The sequence below is a fragment of the Teleopsis dalmanni genome, chromosome X (assembly GCF_002237135.1).
Source record: "Teleopsis dalmanni isolate 2A chromosome X, ASM223713v2, whole genome shotgun sequence".
NCBI lineage: Eukaryota > Metazoa > Arthropoda > Insecta > Diptera > Diopsidae > Teleopsis > Teleopsis dalmanni.
Genome location: NC_051848.1, coordinates 28,385,659 through 28,406,082, shown reverse-complemented (window position 1 = coordinate 28,406,082; position 20,424 = coordinate 28,385,659). Strand labels below are relative to the sequence as shown.

The window sequence follows — 20,424 nt, the reverse complement described above, 5'->3', positions numbered from 1 at the left end:
TAAACCAATATCACATATAGTATATTATCTCAAATCATATATATATATAAATAATAGTTTTATTTACAACACAATTCACATTGCTAATGTTTTATAGTTTCGTTGAAATAATAACGAATTTCATTCCGTTTGTAAAGCAAATAAAAAATATAAAATTTATTAATAGCATTTCAAGTAGGGTAATTTAGATTAAAATTAGGTAAATTAGATATTAACATTGTGAAAATTTTATGAGATTTTTAATAAATAAATAAATAAATTTGAAAAATTTTAACCAAAAATAGTAAATAAATGCAATAAATAAGTAAATATATATTTAAATGAGTGCAGTGCAAAAAATCTCCAAGAAATTTCAATTTACTCGACTTGCACACGGTCTTAATATTTTGATTTAATATTATAATATTAAGGTCGTGTGCGAGTTAGGCTAAGTTGATGCTAAACGAAATGGGAAATTTTTTGGGATTTTTTGCACTGCACACATTTAGCCATTTATCAACACGTATCGACACATCACTACATTATCGGCTCATCTTAGAATTTCACTTATTTAGAACTCAACTTAGCCTAACTCGCACACGTCCTAAGTTGTCTTACACAATTCTTCTGAAGATATAACATCGGGTTAGAATGATAAAATTAAACTTGACTTAACACATTACATATGACATTTGTTTTTCTTAATTTGCTTTTTTAAAATATTTGGAGTTTTAGAACTTGGCAGAATCACAACATACTATTTACAATTCTTTAAAATTCTTTAAATTAATTTTAAATATATATCTAAATCTTTCGATTTATTTTCGTTTGTTTTAAAATATACTATAAAAGATTTAGCTGCGGTGATATCGAATGCAGAAAAAATTTATCAGATTTCGTTGATTCAGTGACTTCACATAAGTTATAAATAAAAATTCAGCGTTAATACTTTAAACGTTTTAATAATAATTTATAATGTAAAAAATTATAAAATATAGTACATATGCATATACAATAAAATAATAATTAAATAAGAAATGAAAGTCTTTATTATTTATATCGAAAAAAGATAATATACTTGTTTCGGAAATATTCATTAAAAGTTAACATTTAGCTTCAGTCTACCTTTTCAATCAATTTTTTTTACCAATTTTTTTTTTAACCAGACTTAATGTTGTTTTTTCACAACTCAGAAAGAAAAAATTACGAATACTAATAATTTACCACACAAAGAAGTTTCATATAAATGAGCTTATTATAAATGAATGAACCGATTTAAGGCTAAAATGTAGAAAGCAACACATAAGGCAGTGTGCAAGTACGAGTAAATTGAAATACAGTAAATTGAAATTTCCTAGGGATTTTTCGCACTGTACATATGTAAATATATATTTATTTATTTATTGCATTTATTTATTATTTTTGTTTAAAAGTTTTCAAATTAATTTTTTTATTTATTAAACGTCTCATAAAATTTTCACAATGTTAACACCCAATTTACCTAATTTTTATATAATTTATCCAATCGAAATTCTGGTATATACCAACATCTCTGCCATACCGACATAATTTACTGTTTCCCTCAATATACCGTCAATTTACTCGAACTCGCACACGGCCTAATATTTGCAATATTTGTTTTATGCTATGTATGTTTAAAACGTATCAACAAGCTATTTCACATACATAAAATAGTTTATGCCAATGATAATGTCTAAATATTACTTGCATTAGCATATGTAGTTTTAGCTGCAGTAGTAACATGATATCAATCTGTACTCAATAAAATAGAAAAATATATACATCTGGCAACACTAAAATTTTTACTTTTAAAATAACAGACAAATGTAAGCTGGCGTATGTGCAAGGGTTGATAAGTACGCTTGAATGCCTTATGTATGTACGTATGAATATCAGTTTATGTGTACATGTGGGACTGATCATGAAAAAGCAATTCCAATTAAAATAAAATATTTTCCCTGATATCTTATAAGAAAAGATTTTTGATTTAAAAAGATTCAAATTCAGTTCATTCTCAAATTTCAAATATTGTTTTTAACAAATTTAATAATGATCGATGCGGAAACGTATTTACTTGCTTATTTAAAAATATCTTTATTTTAACCAGTACCGAAAAAAAAATTATTAAGATTTTTATAATACATATTATGCAACATAATAACTATTTAATTATTATATATTGTATAATAATAAGTTTTTATATTGAGTGTAATATATGTACATATGTATATATTTCTACAAAAAAAAAAATATAGATATATATATATGTTATATATATATATATGTGTATAAAAAAATTATTAGTTATTGTAATTAACTAATAACGTATGAAAACGTTGATATTTCGATTAACATCATTAATTAAAATTATAATATTATTTCAAATATACTTTTTAACTATATTGGCGTCATATCGTTATATGAACATATATTGTTTTATTTATAATTTATAAATATAATGTGACCTTGCGTCCAAATTCTTCATACTATTCCTTCAAAAGGAACATACTTCCTTTTGCAATATCAAAATTTTTACGCTATCTTTTATGTCTTTAACAAGAATCTCAGATTCAGGTAGATTTTCTCATTGAAAAACAAAAATAAAAAAAATATTCTACTTAGTTATGTATGTTCTCGGAAAAACTATTTAAGATGGTATATACATACACAGATACATGCATATGTATCTATGTATGATACATACAAATGTGTATGTCTTCAATTTTACAGCTGGAAATTCCAAAACAGAACAAAATCAAAAATTTGGGTAAACAAGAAAATTTAATGCGAATTTGTGCGATCCTTTTAAGGCGATCCTTTTATGAATCGATCCCATAAAGCGATCCTATGACTGACTGAAAGCATTCTGACCTGAGTTTTAAGATTTCGATTCGATTCAATGTCGTAGATTTTGAGCAGTGCTCATTTGTATGTTTGTATCTTAGTGTGTATGTTTAAAAATGCATAAGTATATATTTTAGGATACACATTTAAATTAATAGTTAGGTTAAAGTGTGTACAATAGGATCAAGCATCCTTATTTTCCTTTGTTTTTTTCTTCTCTTTTTCTTTAAAATTTTCATTTAAAAGGTTCAGTTTAAATTTCATTGTTGAAATGATATATAAGATATGATAGCATATATACAAAAATACCTACATATATATGTATAAATAGATACTTACTAAATACGAGCAACTTGTCATTTGGGTCACTTTACAGTCCTTGACTACGTGTTAAATGTAGCATCAATTTTGCTTCATATGAAATAAAACGTTGAGCTATGTTTAATATAAAATATTAAAATTAATATTTAAATAATATTAAATAAAATATTAATATAAAATATTAAACATAGTTGGTTAAGGTGCGCACCTGACTCTAAACTTCAAATTTGGCAGGACACGAGTTCGATTCCTGGTACTTGCAGTGTCAAAAATTATTTACGAATAATTAAATACAAGAATTATATCCAAGCCGAGTGATGATGGATATTTGGCAATACTTGAAACAGCTATATGGTCAGCCAAAAATTCAATTAATCAAAATAATATAAAATGAATTTTTGTTATTGTAGTTCACTACTGTTCGCAAAAAAACCTCTTTATGAAATATAAATAATTGAATTATTAATATAATATGAATAATATTAGATAAATTAATTTGCTTTTTATAACAAAACTTAATTTAAAAATAACAGTCAATGATCCCAGGTGAAGGACCTAGCAGTTCAGTTCCTTATACTTAAATAACTTAAAAATTAATTTTAGTGTTAAATTCACTCACTTCAGCTTAAAACTGAAGTTATGTTTCCTACCTTAGAAAATTTATTTAGATGATAGTTAAAAATACTACATAATTTTTGTTACCATTGTGTAATCAATGTGGCATATGAAAATGGTTTAATAAGCTACACAACAGCACTTTTTAAAAATTGTAGCTATATAAGAATTCAGTTTGTTAACTAGAAAAGGTGTTTATTATTTTAATATAATTGATTATTAGAGGTTCCTCTGAAATTTGTAGATTGGTTTAGTTCACTTTGGTACACTGAATTTGTTTACGTATCAATTACTAAATAGCAAAGGCTATATTATTAATTTTTAATTACATACGAGTATCTTAATTATGTTATTGGCGTAATATAAAATATAATAGATTTGTCAGAATACAATATGTGTAGAAAAATATAGATACAGGTTTATGTTTGAGGCGATTATGCAGTATCCAAACAATACAACCATAGTTTCAATTGCAATTTCTAACGTTTGGCTCTATTTCAAAATATCAAGCTATTAAAATATATACTGAAGCATAAGAAAAAAGTGTGTATGTAGTAGTTTCTAAGACTGAATCATTAACTTAAAACCTTAAGTTAGTATACGAGTATTGTGTCTAATGTCTAGTGTATTAAAGCCTGACAAGTTTTGAATAAATTCACAACCTAACCTTGTTATCTATATGTAATTATCATTCGTGTAGACGGTATACTTAATATAAAAAATTGTAGAGTTACGTTGACACTCTTTTTGTTTCCTTATGAAGTATCTAACCCCATCAAAATTGGTTGAGTTATCTTAGACATCTAAAAATGCTAGAACTAATATAGTGTAATCAAAATTTATGTTTATCTTTAAAAGGTGTTTATGATGATTTAGATTCAATGTAGTGCATTTTTTAATTAATTTTATTAAATTGTAGGAACTTTCTTAGAATCATTTTTAATTTATTTTCTAAATATTTGCAGAATTTCAGGGTAAAGATGCTACTGCACTGCTCGGCAGGTGTATTCCGTACGTCTAAACATGGTTAAAGAAAGCTGAGGCAGGGATTTTGGGTGGAGCGACTCTGTTTTGGTGACTAAGTTCATCATTTCTTTAATCCAGAAGTAATTTTATATACTTTAACCTCTTTGGTGCTTAAAACTGAATTTCTGTTTCAAATCTGTTTGAAATTTAATCAGATAAAAACCATTAGGTAAGGATATACTACATAATTTTTGTTACCATTGTGTAATCAAAGTGGTATATGAAAATGGTTTAATATGCTTCACAACAGCACTTTTTAAAATTTTAGGTATATAAGAAGTCGATTTGCTAACTAGAAAAGGTGTTTATAATGTTAATATAATTGATTATTAGAAGTTCACTTCGAATTTGTAGATTGGTTTGGTCCACTTTGGTACACGGAATTTGTGTCTTATAAATTACTAAATAGCAAAATTACTTTCTTATGTCTTTATAACTGTTATTTTTGTCATAAAAATGTACAAATCAGGAATAATTTTTATTTTTGAAAACAAAATACAACTCATACGGATTGCCTGATATACGATAAACGAAAATATGAAATGGATTTTGTATGTAAGGTAGTTGTTTTTGTAATTTCATAAAAATAAAGCAGATTGTAAGCGTAAGAGTTATTTGTGCGTGAAAAAATAAAACGCACATAATAATAATTATTTTTAATAAATTCAATTATAATTTTTTGAGTTTTATTTTAAATTGCGAATGATAACAGTTATGAGGTGATTTTTTTTAATGATGACTATTACGGATAAAAGAAAATAAAAGAAAACCTTCTTCAAAAAGTGCTTATTGGTTTATTAGAAAAAATTTTCTAATTAATTTTAAAAATGTAATAAACAATTATCTAATATACCTAAACTGCTTACAACACTGCAGGCTTTTATCTATTCCCCTTTGCATTCTCATATTAAAGAATGTGATAACGGGCCTCTCGGTGTCATTGTAAGTTTAAAACAGCATAACAATTAAACTAAACGGGTCTCTCGTTGTCATTGTAAGTTTAACAAAACAAAACGCGTCATTAAAGTTTTTAAAAAGAAATATTTGTTTCGTACCACATTTTTAAAATATAATAATTTTAAATGTCCAACAACACTTTTGCTCATTATTATGCTCTTGTTCAACAAGCAAGTGGAGCAGCTATGACTGCTGCTAATAATCCCGCACTTTATCTTGCTAGCACCTACAAATCTGATAGAGCTTCTGCAACTAGTAACAATAATTCTACAACTGTTGCTGCTATAGATAGTGATTGCATGCCTAGCACTTCCAAAGCTGCCGCTGCAAAAGCAATTGCGGCCAAAGCTGCTGCTGCTGAAGAGGCTGCTTTATTTGCTGCTGTTAGTAATGCCGCCCCTGTTAATGATGTTACTCATACTTCTGCCCGTAAATGTACTGCTATGAAGCGTTCCGCTGCGATCGTTAATGACACTATAGGTTCTGGAGCTGCAAAACGTTCTACTGCTGAAATTGTTGCTTATAATCACAGTGCTGCCTACAATGCTAACTCTGATTATAACTACACTGCTGCTCATAACAACACTGCTGCTCATAACAACACTGCTGCTCATAACAACACTGCTGCTCATAACAACACTGCTGCTCATAACAACATTGCTGCTCATAACAACATTGCTGCTCACAACAACACTGCTGCTCATAACAACACTGCTGCGCATAACAACACTGCTGCTTATAACAACGCTGCTGCTCATAACAATACTGCTGCTGATAACAACGCTGCTGCTTTTAACAATATACCTGCTTATAACAACAATGTCGTTTACAACAACAGTGCTGCTTATAACAATATTGCTACTTACAACAACAGTGCTGCTTATAACAACAGTGCTGCTTTTAATAACATTGCTGCCTATAACAACAGTGCTGCTTTTAATAACATTGCTGCTTTTAACAACAGTGCTGCTTATAACAACAATGTCGCTTACAACAACAATGCCGCTTATAATAATCCTAATGCTTATGTTGATGCTTATCGCGCTGCTATTTGTAACACTTCTGCTTATTACAATGCTGTTTATAATGCTGTTGCAAATGATTCTGAGCTGCGTCGTAGATTTGCTGCTAACAGCACTCCTGCTTTCAATGCTTCTGCATTCGGTGCAGCTGCTCATAACCATAACATATTTGGCGCTGCTACCAGCAATGCTCCTGTTAATAGTATTATGGATAATACTAACTCTGCTGCATATCGCATAGCCGATGATTACCGCTTCGCTGCTTTTAATGCTGCCGCTTTTTGTGCTGCTACTGTTTACGGTGCCGCTAGTAACAGCGCTGTTGGTAACCATATTCCTGATAATACTCCTCATGAAAAAATTGTGGCTGCAAATAATATAGCTGCTTTTCTTGCTGCTGCTAATAGCGCTGCTTCTAATAGTGCTGCTTCTAAAAGCGCTGCTTCTAAAAGCGCTGCTTCTAAAAGCGCTGCTTCTAAAAGCGCTGCTTCTAAAAGCGCTGCTTCTAATAGCGCTGCTTTTAATAGCGCTGCTTCTACTAGCGCTGCTTCTAATAGCGCTGATTCTAATACAGTTGCTGCTTTTCTTGCCGCTTTTTGTAGTCCTGTTACTAATGCCGCTATTCGCAATATTAATGCAAATAGTACAGCTGCTAATACTACTGCTGCTCGTAATGTTGCTGCTGCTAATAGTGCTACTGCTAATAGTCTTGGTTCTAATAGTGCTGCTGCTAGTTCTACAGCTGCACATAACGCTGCTGCTCATAGCACTGCTGTTTATAGTGCTCCTGCTGGTTGCCCTTCTGATTATAGTGCTGCTACAAACAGTGTTGCTAATACTACTAATGGTAATAGTACTGCCGTGCATCCCGCTGTTGCATACAACTTTCCTCCTTATAATGCAACTGCGTACTGTCCCCGGGATTATAGTGTTTGTACTAATACCGCTGCTGTAAAGAGTACCTCTGTTAATAGTACTGCTGTAGACTATTCTACTGCCTATGACACTTCCACCATCACTCATGCTGCGAATAGAGCTGTTTTTGATAGTATTACCGCACAAAATACTCCTCCTAACGGTGCTGCTATTAATATTACAGCTGCTAATGGTGCTGCAGGTAAAAGTATTACAACTTATACCCCTTCTGTTAATAATATTGCTGTAAAGCGTACTGTTGCTAATAGAACTGTTGCTAATAGAACTGTTGCTAATAGACCTGTTGCTAATAGAACTGTTGCTAATAGAACTGTTGCTAATAGAACTGTTGCTAATAATGCTGTTGTTTATTCTGTTGCCTCACGCAACATTGATACATACAATGCTGCTATTCATAGTACTGCTGCTAACAATATTGGTACTAATACTGGAGCTCCCAATAAAGCTATTATTAACAGCGTTGTTGTTAATAGAATTGTGACTAACAATACTCCTGGTTGTGATACTACTCACAGTGCTGCTGCTTATAGTGTACCTGTAACTAATATAGGTCCAAATAATAACGTCATTGTTAACGATAATGCTGCTATTCATAGTCCTGCTGTTAATGCTGCTGGTACCAATAGGGTTGCTTTTATTAGCACTACTGCTAATAGTGCTGCTGCTAATAGTGCTACTGTTAATAACACTGCTGCTAATAGTGCTGCTGCTAATAACACTGCTGCTAATAACATTGCTGCAAATAGCAATGCAGTTAAAAATCGTGTTTCTCTTAGTGCAGCTGTCCGCAGTCCTGTTGTTTATGATGCTGCTAAGAATAGCGCTGCTATAATTAATATTTTCGCTAACAATGCTTTGGAAAACAGAGTTGCTGCTAAAAATCCTACTCCTAATAATAGTGCTGTTCGTAATACTGCTCACAATAGCGCCGTTGTTAATAATATTGCTACGAATGGTACTTCTGACAAAAGTAATGCTAATAGTGTTGTTGATTCCAGTGCTACTCCAACCAAAAGGACTGTAGTTCCTAATATTGCTACAAGTAATATTCCTGCTGATAGTACTACTGCTTATAGCGGTTCTTTTTTTGGCGATGCTACTAGTACTATTGCAACCAATAGAGCTGGTAAGAATGATGCTATTGTTTATAGTGTTGAAGCTTGTAGCACTACTGGTAATAGTAGTGATGGTAATGGTACTGATGTCTGTAATACTGCTGCTGAACATAGCATTACTACTACTAGTTCACCTGATAATAGAGTCGCTGCTAACGAAGATTTTAAAGATACTAAATACAATACTATAGTTAATAGCACTACCGTTAATAATAGTGCTACTAATAGTATTGCTGTAAATAGTACTGTTACTGATAGCATTACTATTCATGGAGTTCCTAATAATAAAGCTGTACCAAAAAAAATTGCTATTATAGAAGGTGTTGTTAATAATACTGTTGGCATCAGTACTGCTGCTAATAGTGCTGGTATATATAATGCTGCTGCTTACAAGGCTGCTGTAAATAGTGTTGCTGCTACTAGTATTTCCGGTAATAATGCTGCTGCTAAAAGTACTACTGGCTATGGTACCTCTGTTTATTCTGCAGATACTTATAACGCTGCAACCAATGGAGTTGTTAATAAAGAAGGTTTTGTTAAAAGTGTTGCTACAAACAGTGTCGCTAGTATTAGTACTACTGCTAATAGTGCTGCTGTTTATTCCGCTGATGGGTTTGATGCTGAATTTGATGCTGAATTTAACGCTGAATTTGCTGCTCAATTTGATGCTGAATTTTATGCTGATTTTGATGCTGAATTTGATGCTAATTTTGATGCTAAATTTGATTCTGTTAGTAACAGCACTGCTGATTACGACGTTGCTGTCAATAGAGCTACAACTAATGGAATTGCTACCAATAAAGTTGCTACGAAAAGAACTGCAACTGATAGTCTTGGTAAAAGTGTTGCTGTTAACACGATCGCTGTTAATAGTTCAACATCTAATTATGTAGGTGCTTATAGCGCTTCTGCTTACAGCGCTGCCGTTTATAGCGCTGCTATCAATTTTATTAAGGCTGAAAACGTTGCTGATAATAGTGCTGCAGCTTTTGGTTTTGCCGCTTTTCATGCTGCTATTGAAAACTCTGTTATAAGCTGCACTGCTGTTGAAAGCTTAGCAATTTTTGATGATAAAACAATAATGAATAAAATAAAAGCTAACATATTTGAACCATTAATTGAAAAGGAAAAGTATTATGTTTTAAGAGGATTTCCTAATAAAAATCCATTTTGTATGCATTTACAATTTCAGAAAGGAAATGTCATTATATCTCGAGTCTTCACAAGTGAACATGATGGTGCAAAGACTCGAGAAATTTATGTTACAAAAACAAAAACGACATTAACTCCATATAAAATAATTTATGGACCAGCTATAATGATAGACTGCATGAGCAAATTGGAGGAATGTAAACGGATATTAGAAAAAGGGGTAACTATAGATTTAAAAGAATAATACATAATGTATAATAAAAAAGACTGTTATTATATTATAATATAGACACACATTTTAAAGATAGGATTTGCTTATTTTAATGGTGAATATATTCTCAATTTTAAAACGTTTTGGTACTGATGTACGTATATATAATCATTATTGTATAATCCTTTTCCAACACTAAATATTCTTTTAGGATTTCTCAATAATGCTAATTTGGGGCTCTTAAGCTTAATTCTTCAATCAACGAGTTAAGGTATAAAAGTTAGTGTTTTAAAGGGTTATTAAAAAATTTTTATTTTAAGTAATATGAATTTTTAGTCTTCAGTTAATTTGCTTTAAATAAATAAATAAATATTAATGCCTCAGACATACTTTTCTAAATTCCCTTTCTCTTTTGCCAAATAGTGGGATTCTTTAAATATATATGAAAAGTTTTTGTCTAAAAATTGAATTGAAGAAAATCTATTTTTGAGATGGAAACTACCTTCCAATAATATTTAAAGAAAAATGTTTATTTATTTATTCATAGCAAGTTTCTTCAAACACGAAATTCGTGTCTCTTAAAATAAAAATTTTTTATTAAACCTTTTTGAGCTTTAACCTGTTATTGCTAGAGATCCAGATAGCTGAGATAAAACGGGTTGTAAATATCAGCTCAGTAAACAGATATTTACTTCATAATTTGGTGTCCAGACCTTCAGTTGCCAATTAGCTCAGTGGGTATAGTCCTATACCCAAAACACATCTCCAGTGGATTTAAATACATCTACCCGGGTGTAACAAATTCAAAAACAAATTACAAAATAATATAATTAAAATTACAACCCAAAACACACCAACACAAAACAACTATAATTAGAAGTTTACAGGTATTTCGGAACAGTCGCCGCTCCGCACATTGACATTCTACCTTCCACTACAACGCGAACACACCCAAGTGATTTGTTTCATAATTTGGTGTCCTGGTCTTCAAAAAAGAGAAAAATATAATTAATATAATTTTTGTCACACAGTTTTATATATCTAAAATTTCGAAAATTTAAAACTTAATATCTGGAGTAATATCATCAGACAGTTTAGTTGGTGTTGTTGTAACCCGCTGGGACCTGTAAACAGATAACTAGAAACGATACACACGACGATTACATGGATAGGGAAGTGGATGGGTAGTGATTTGTGGTGATGGTGGAGGGAATGAGGATGGGTTGGACTTTATTTAACGTTAACCTGCCTCCAGATGAAGAAATCTGGTCACTTTAATGAAGTGGGTCCAAAGGTCAATTGAATGGAGATGGCAAGTTTGAGACTTTGTGTTATTCTATTGCACTTATTCACTAAGACACACATAACATATTTGTTTGAATATAAAATTCGGAAATAATTAGTATTTGCATTTGAACAGGAAAATCCTACCTAAGTGTAGCCAGTGTAAACATCGCATAAGTTTTGTGCATAATGAAAGTAGAAGACTTTCATAGATATTTTAAATAGTTATTAGCTCTAGTTAAACAATATCACACAAAGAAGTATTTTAACAAAATAAGATTTATTAATTCATTCAACGGTTTAAAGAGAAAAGAGAGCCGGTCACTTGATCAATAATCTTCAGTTTCACTTCTACAGTCGAGTAAGAAAAACATTCCCAGTTCCATTACGTAATAAATTATAGACTTCCCATTATTGTATACACGCTTTCTTTTTTCATATTGAAAAATAGTATTTTTTAAGACCATGTTTTTACTGCAATAATGTTCTCAAGAGACAACAGCTTGATATTTTCTAATTAAAAGATGACTTCTCTGTGCTGTAGGAGTTATATTCGGCCCATCACAACTGTAACTCTCTTTCTCAAAAAGTCGCCGATCTCATTAAATATAAATTTTATTTATTAAGAAAATATTAATCAATAATAGGAAAGTGGACCTAATTAGTTCAAAATTTTTTTTGCTATATTATCAAAATGTAAATAAATATGTATTTAAGTATCGTACATAAAAACTTTCCATTTCAGAGTATTAAAAGAAAACAAAGCGAAATTATACAAATGGGTGACCTAAAGAATAGATGGGCAATAGTTATGTATCAGACAAATTTTAAGGATACTGGAATATCATTTGCTGTCATCAATGCTAAAGATTTAATATTCGCTAGTAATGTGGAGGAAAAGAAAATAATTTTGGAAGAAGTATTTGTGCGTGATAACCGTTTTCTTCGACCTGGTTACATTCTTAAATCTGTTAATAATTACAAGGATGCATTAAAAGAATTAAAAAAAGTAGAAATAGCATGCTTACAAAAAGTAAATAAATATTTATGAATGTTTATGTTATAATTATTAATAAAAAAATTGAATATAATTACAGATGTTCGATCTTGATGTTCCACGCATCAAAGAAGAAATTCCATCCGTAAAAGAATGGGTGCTTGTACATTACTTGACCACAAAAAATGAAGTACATTTTGTGATTTTTAATAAGGATCAAACTATTTTCACTCCTCCGGATGTATATGATAATCTTCTATGCTTTGTATCACATAGTGCCTTACTTTACCAGGCTTCGATAATTATGAAAACGTGTAACTTTCTTCAACTGCGGACTGCTTTTAAAAAAATCCGAACATTTCTAAGCGACGATTATTTACAATATGTAAATATATATATATATTTATTTATATATTAATTTATATATCTAACATTTTATTTGCTTGAAATTTTCAGAAAAACTATGTAAAAGGTATGGAAAAATTACTTGTAAGTAAATTTGAACAGTATCGCAGTGGCTTGCAGGAACAGATCAAGAAATTAGAGTTCTAATAAGCCAAGGAAATTTGTGAGAACAAATATCTTTTAATTTGAAGATATGGTTGATAAGAGAAATCAATGTTGTGAAAACTGAATGTCCTCAATAATAAAATACTCGTAATAATAAATTTATACTTAGGTATATACGTACGTCTATGTTAATATGATCGTACTTATTTGTATTATATGCATATATTATTTTTTATTATATTTTTAAATGTAATATAATATAAATATAATATATTGCATTATATATATAAATATAATTTAATATAAACATAATATGTTTTATTATATATATATGTAATATATATAAAATTAAGACTATATTATGTATAAAATAATTATTTTAAAATACACATATATCTATAGTTATAAACACGACTTAGAAATAGTACTCATATGTATATGTTTATATGTATAATGATAAACCCTAGTGCCAATACCTACTAATATCCAATTTAATTTCGCACAAAATCTCAACATCCATTGTGCGAAATGGATGTTAGTATTAGCCTTAACAGATAAGAAGCTGTTTTTAACTTTTTAATGTGCTTAATATGACATAATATATATATATATATAAATATATATATATGTTGAAAATGATAATTGAATATATTGTATATGTAAATATGGTCGTACCTAATTATGTTATATATATCATATATTGTATTATATTTATACATGCCATATACATATCAGACCATATAAATCAAATTGTAATTGTTTTAATTATAAATGTAATATTATTAATTAATTGATTGTAATTATTGCTATAAAGAGAATTTAAAAATATAAATATATGTATTTATGTATATGACTGTAAATATATATATAAATATACATGTTTATATATTTCTTGATAACATGTTAAATGAATACATAATTATGACACAATCTTGATTTTTTAATATTATGTGAATATGTATTACATATATGAATGCTATATGTAATATTATATATATACATACATTCGTATTCATATTCGGTTTTAAATTATAAATAAATGAAACAAATACAAAAATTGTAAAACAAAACAAAATAAATAAATTGTCATTCACACTTATTGCAAAAAAAAAATTTTTTTAATTTTCTATTATCTACTATAGGACGTCTATAGGACGCATCCAATATTCTGCAAATATAATAATTATCTATTTCACAGCAGTCTTCATCAAAATATTTACTATGATGTATTTGAGATAGGAATTCAAAGTGTTCGAGCAACTCAAGTATATTCGAATCGGCATATTAAGATCGATCATTTTTAATGTTCGAACGTTGAGGAGTTCGAACAGTACATTTTCTTTCTATTTTATTTAATTGTTATTATATTTTATACAAATATGTATAACAGCATATGCTGGAAACCCATGTTATGTTCGAAATTTTTCGAGTTCAAACACAAATCTATTCAAACTTTAAATAACTTAAAGTTTAGAGCAATCCTAATGATATGTACTCATGAGCTAAATAAAGAGTAAATATCACATTATAGTTTTGTTTTATGTTCGAATGTAAGAGCGTATTATGTTCGAAATTTTTCGAGTTCAAACACAAATCAATTCAAACTTTAAATAACTAAAAGTTATTCAATCCAATCCAATCCAAATAATCCGAATCCAAATATTATATTCTCATGTGCTAAATAAAGTGTAAATATTACATTATCATCTTGTCATCTGTAATAGCTAGACTTGAGCAAGAGTTGTATGTTCGAATGTAAGCGCATATAACACAAACAACGGGTAACAACATACATACGCGATGAATTCCGATTTCCTTGGTATGCGCATTTAAAAACACAACTTTTTCGAACAATATTTTCCACTGTGTTTCCACTGTTAGTTTTCGAGTTATAGAACTTTGAAGAGATAAATTGTAAGCCGAATTTAATCATATTAAAAACTAATACGTAATATATTAGTATTAATTTGATTATTAAATTTGTAAATTAAAAAAACATGCGTTGGGACCAAATAAATTAAAAATATGGAAAAAAAATTGAGTTTTTCCCAACTTTAAGATCAAAGAGCAACTCCTAAATAGTAAGCGATTGGTCAAGAACTGTGTAATTAGCAGTTTTCGAGTGTTCGGGTGGGTAACAACCACAATCCGATAACACATATTTGCATTGAATTACATGTTATCAATTGAGATACCTCATAGAGATATTAGTCTGGTGTTAGGCTGTGATCATTGCAGATTAGATAATTATGCTAGAAGAATGAATCTTGCTTGTGACAGTGCTTCCCATCTGTTTTGTTTTTGTCCGGCACATGAACGGTGCCGTCTTACCACTTTGATGGCTTTCCCTTTTTGAGGATTTTGTTTAACTGCAAGATCTCTCCTTAAATAGTATTATAAGCTTTGCCAATTGTTCAAAGTGATTATAAGCCTTTGAGTTTTTTTCTTATACGGTAGTGCAATGGGCTTATAGGCCGAAGTGTATCCCTTTGCAGCGCTGGTACAAATTACCCTAATCTAACCTACACATAATTAAAAATATTAATTGTATTATTAATATATTTTTTTTTATAATTTAATAATAATTTTTGGATTTTTTTTATATTATATACTTCACGCCTCGTTAAGATGCAAACTACAAATCTCTTTAATACTCTCTTTCTACACTGGTTAGACTTTGTCTAGAATGTTGCTCTCTCATTTTCACTATTATTATATAATATTTGTTTGGAATTAATTTGGAATAAAATACTAAGATAAGATTATAAACATTTAATTGAAAAAATTAATTACGTCTAATGTAAAATGATGTTAAATATTTTAGGGGATCTTAAATCGTAACCCCTTTCGAGTACTCCACAGCATAGATAAATGATAAAATATTTTTATTATTGCAATGTTCAAAAGTTCTAACTTGTGATAAGTTTTAACTGGTAATACCATATAGCCGTTATATGTGCAACTCATGTTAAAAACATATTATTTATAACCCGCAATAATAACTGAACACATGGTATAGTGTGAATTGGTGAGCAAATTTTAAAAAATTAACAAAATAATTTCGTTAAAATGTCTGATTTAAGTAAATTGCTGTTTGAGTTTAATAATAGTAAGCCTGTGAATAATACGAACGAATGGAATAGAAATTATGTTGAACTACTTCAACATATGACATATACGTTAGAGCACCACGACCCACTTAAACACTTCAATATGAATCTGTTGAAAAAAATCGATATGGAGTATTCGGAAAAATTGTACCAAAAAAATAATGGAGATAATTTGGCTTACCCACTAAATCAGAGTAGCTTATTGAACTTTGATAGAGCTAAACGCACTGAAGCATATAACAATGCTGTATTGGATCAGAAAAGAAAATTAATAGAGGCAACCAATTTATTGAAACTACTTAATAGCGATGATAACTTGAGGGCTCAATATAAATTATCTCTTTTAACTAATTTAAAATCGCCCGATAGTAACATTCTGTCTGAGAAAAGCACTCCATCACTTGAAATCAATATGCAACAAACTAAAGCCCATAAAATGAATAATAGCTCACATCAAATGAGCAATACTGACTTGATGACTACGGAAGATAATTTATCACTATTAAATAATTTATCAGAAACTGAGGCACACCAATTAGAAATTAATTCCAAATCCCTTGAAGTGCTGGATAAGGAATGCACTACATCACAACCAAACAATTTTTCACATACTTCATCCGATATATTAAAAGATAGTGCTATATTAGGTGATGTCAACATAGACGACATAGAAAATAGTTTTGCATCGCATTCGTTAAAGGTCAATCCCAAATCGTCTTGTAATAATTTGGTGTCTGGAGAAATCAGTCCATCACGAACAAATAATTTATTCAAAAAACCATGCCATTCATCTGAAAACAGCTCTACACTGCAAGGGTTAAACGATGAAGACTTGAAAAATAATGCTGTATTACTAAATAATTTGTTTGGAATAATGCCGTGTTCATTAGAAGTCAACTCTAAATCGCCACATAGTAACTTGTTGTCTGAAGAAAACAGCCCATCACCAACAACCAATTTATCAGAAATTGGATTTCCCTATTTAGCAAACAATTTTAAATCGTCTAATAGGAACTGTCAGTCCAGGGAGAACAGTCCATCACCAACAACCCATTTGTCAGAAAGTGCATTGCAATTACTAAGAGATAGTGCCGTATCTTATAATAGTAACAATCTAAGCAGTCCATCGTCGACGACAAATTCATTAGAAATTGCATTACAATCGTTAATAGATAATTCCACATCATCTAGTAGTGGTTTGTTGTCCAGGAAAAGCAGTCCATCACCTAGTCCATCATCCAACTTATCACATCCAGTCGATCAGCTTGAAGATTGCTCCGCATTATATAAAATCGATAATGATGACTTGGAAAGTAACTCATCACAATTTAATAATTTATTTGAAACGGCATCGCGTTTGTGGGGTTTAAATTCCAACTCGCCACAGAGCAGCGTGCTATCCCAAAAAAGCAGTCCATCACTAACAGCAAAATCATCAGAAAATCCATCTCGCTCGTTCAGAGTTAATTCCATATCGTCTAATGGTAGCTCGCTATCTGGAGAAACTAGTTTATCACCAACAATAAATGTATTACAATCATCAATGGGTAATTACGGGCAATCCAATACGAACGTTATGGATTACGTAAGAGATACTCACTTACAGATAAATGACAATGAAAATTATTTAGCTACGGAACTCTGTGAAGAATTTAATGTAGATCCGCATTGCCTTAATTATGACAAACGGCAACTCGATACAGCCTTACTATTAGCGGGTAATAAATATGAGTGGCCTACGAGAAATGACTACAATATTTTGAAACGTAAATATTTTCAAATGCATGAAGAAGACAAATATCATTTTCCGAAATTCAAAAATACAACACGTGGACATTTTGTTGTTATTGGACCAAATGGTACAGAAATAAAACGAAGTGCATTTGAGCGAATAATTTGGCAACCGGCATCAAATGCAACACGTGCACTGCTCGTACTAATTTTCGGTGAGGAAACGCTAGCTACACATTCCCTAAGTGGATTTCAGAGAGCAGGGACTGGGGATCTCCCACGTCAAATATTTAAAAAATTGGATCCAGATACAGTAGCTGATATCACTCATTGCGTGATGGTGATGTCAAAAGCTACTGAGCGTGAAATACGTGTTACTATCAACCAAAAATGCAGTGTTATTCGTATAAAATATAAGAAACTAGCTATAGCTAAGGCGTCACAAACGCAATAGATCGATCATTCGTATTCATATTGATTTTTATTTATATGTCCATAAAGGATTAATCGAGTTATTTTATATCTTAACGAACTTATATACTTGATTAGAGAACATAAAATGATATAACTTACTTTAGCTTTATATATATACATTTATATACACACATATATATGTATGTTATTCATGTAATTAAAAGTTTCAGTTTAAATGTGAGTAATGTATTAAATAAACTTTATAATTATATATGTATTATATATGTGTTATTTATTAAATAAAAGTGTAAGAATAAAAGTAAAAATTAAACTAATTCTGTTAACAAAATATTCTATACTGTTTTGATTTTGTTTTTTTTTTTAATAATTTTTTATTTAATCTTATTATAAGTCTTGACCTTATAAATCCTTGAGTTGAGTTTGTTTTGTTCTCCAAAAAATATGAGATATGAGTACATTGTTAGGGGATGTGGCACTGTGACCGTCGCGTCTATTGTGCCTCCTTCTGGGTTTAGAGTAGGTCTCTAAGTCCCGTTGCGTCAATAAAAAGTAGTATAAAACCTACTTTACAGAGTTTTATTGCCTCTTCGGTAAGAATATACATTCCTAGTAGCCTATTCCGTATGTGCATTAGCGCGGGACATTCTAACAGCACATGTGTGGACGACTCCTCATTCTCTTCACAGAATCTACAGTTTGCATCCGTAAGTATACCCGTAAGTCTTATAAGGTGGTATTTTAGTTTATAGTGCCCTGTTAGGATTCCTGTGATGATTCTAAGTTTTTCTTTTCATAGATTTAAACAATCCGGGTTTCTCTTATTGTTATAGTTACCAATAAGTGATTTGGATTGTATATCATCCAGTATCAGTAATCCTTTTTATTCGAGTTCTCCTTTATTTTTATGAGAGAAAGGAACGTACTATATCCTAGTCCACAAAAAGGTTCCGATCCCATCATCGGTGTGTATATATAATAAAAGTGTATAAATTAATATTGTATTATAAAAAAACACAATAGTAATTGGTAGTGAAAGGTTCTATTGATAATGCTTAAATATATAGAAACGATGACTTTCGGGTATATATTGTCATGAAGCAACTGCAATTAGCTATAAAAGCTGTTTTAATTCCATATTCTTCAGAATTGTGTACAAAAAGGTGGGCTTATTAGAACCAGCCGGTTGCATTGGTGAATAAAAATATCTGATTGGTACCAATTTTGAAAATATCAATGATTGAATTTATATAGAACCTTAATTAAAATATTATTTGGTCAGTAATTTTTATTGCTAGTAATGTTTATTGTACGTTTAATTATTAAATAAACAAAATTTTTTTTATAAAATATGGTATATCTGAATAATCAGCTTATATGGCAATTAGGTTAGGTTATTACGGTGATCCGATGTGGAATTAGCCGTGAACCGATTACACCGTGGAGAAATAGTTCTGCTGTGGTTTTGATTCATATTTGTTACGGGTTCTGAAAGAGTTGTTTGTCCTCACCTACTTCCTGCGTTGCTAGGGTGTTCAAAAGCTATTCAGACTAGGTGGTCGTGTTCCCTCCTTCGTTTTCAGTCGGGTTTGGGAACGGCTACGTCGGAGTTGTACATAACAACGGGTGTTAACACTACAACTAGTTACATGAAAACTAACGAGTAATTCGTAAGGTTTTTAAAACCCTTACTTTAAGTTAACTGACAATTAGATCGTGTGGCTTCTTTCATTGAAGTCGGAATAGAAGTCGGAGTAGGCCTGTGTTATTGAGAAGTCTGCTAGCTTCTTTGTCTATATGTCTCTGGAGCCGGTTAGAATAATTTTCGGCTTGTCATTTAGTTTCCTCATGAACTGTTGAGGAGTTAAGATGTCTATGAATATTGACATTACGTTGCCCTTCCATGCGTGAGTATTCTTGATTCTACAATTTGTGTTAAAAAAGATTTTAAGATTCGCATAAATATAGTAGCATATGTTCCAGTAATAAAATGATTACTTTTCACTTAAAACTATGCGACACTTCACTGTTCTCAATAGTTCCGTTTTGTCTATCTGGCAATGTCGTTAAGCTGATAAAACAGAACATTTTTCAAAGAAATAACCGTTGGAATAACAGTAAATATATGTAACGTGGTTCAACCAGCTAGATTAGAATTAAT

The 20,424-nt window shown here is 30.3% G+C and overlaps 2 protein-coding genes across 2 annotated transcripts; both read left to right on the top strand.

The window, feature by feature from the left end:
• Nucleotides 1–5,747: 5,747 nt before the first annotated feature.
• LOC119690011 (autotransporter adhesin BpaC-like) lies at nt 5,748–13,191 on the top strand. Its single transcript, XM_038104982.1, has 4 exons — nt 5,748–10,208; nt 12,229–12,516; nt 12,581–12,865; nt 12,937–13,191. The coding sequence occupies exons 1-4, from the start codon at nt 5,889–5,891 to the stop codon at nt 13,030–13,032; spliced, it is 4,989 nt and encodes a 1,662-aa protein (XP_037960910.1). The 5' UTR covers nt 5,748–5,888; the 3' UTR covers nt 13,033–13,191.
• A 2,784-nt stretch (nt 13,192–15,975) lies between these two features.
• Nucleotides 15,976–18,437, top strand: LOC119662117 (serine-rich adhesin for platelets-like). The gene has a single exon (XM_038071672.1). It carries the CDS (start codon nt 16,060–16,062, stop codon nt 18,283–18,285), a length of 2,226 nt encoding a protein of 741 aa, XP_037927600.1. The 5' UTR covers nt 15,976–16,059; the 3' UTR covers nt 18,286–18,437.
• The last annotated feature ends 1,987 nt before the right edge of the window (nt 18,438–20,424 follow it).

What these genes read in the sequence shown, in the direction of transcription:
- LOC119662117 (XM_038071672.1), top strand. Translation starts at nt 16,060, where the DNA reads ATGTCTGATTTAAGTAAATTGCTGTTTGAGTTTAATAATAGTAAGCCT.
- LOC119690011 (XM_038104982.1), top strand. Translation starts at nt 5,889, where the DNA reads ATGTCCAACAACACTTTTGCTCATTATTATGCTCTTGTTCAACAAGCA. An exon ending in AACGGATATTAGAAAAAGGG is followed by an intron (nt 10,209 to 12,228) that starts GTAACTATAGAT and finishes TTTCCATTTCAG; the next exon opens with AGTATTAAAAGAAAACAAAG. An exon ending in GCGACGATTATTTACAATAT is followed by an intron (nt 12,866 to 12,936) that starts GTAAATATATAT and finishes TGAAATTTTCAG; the next exon opens with AAAAACTATGTAAAAGGTAT.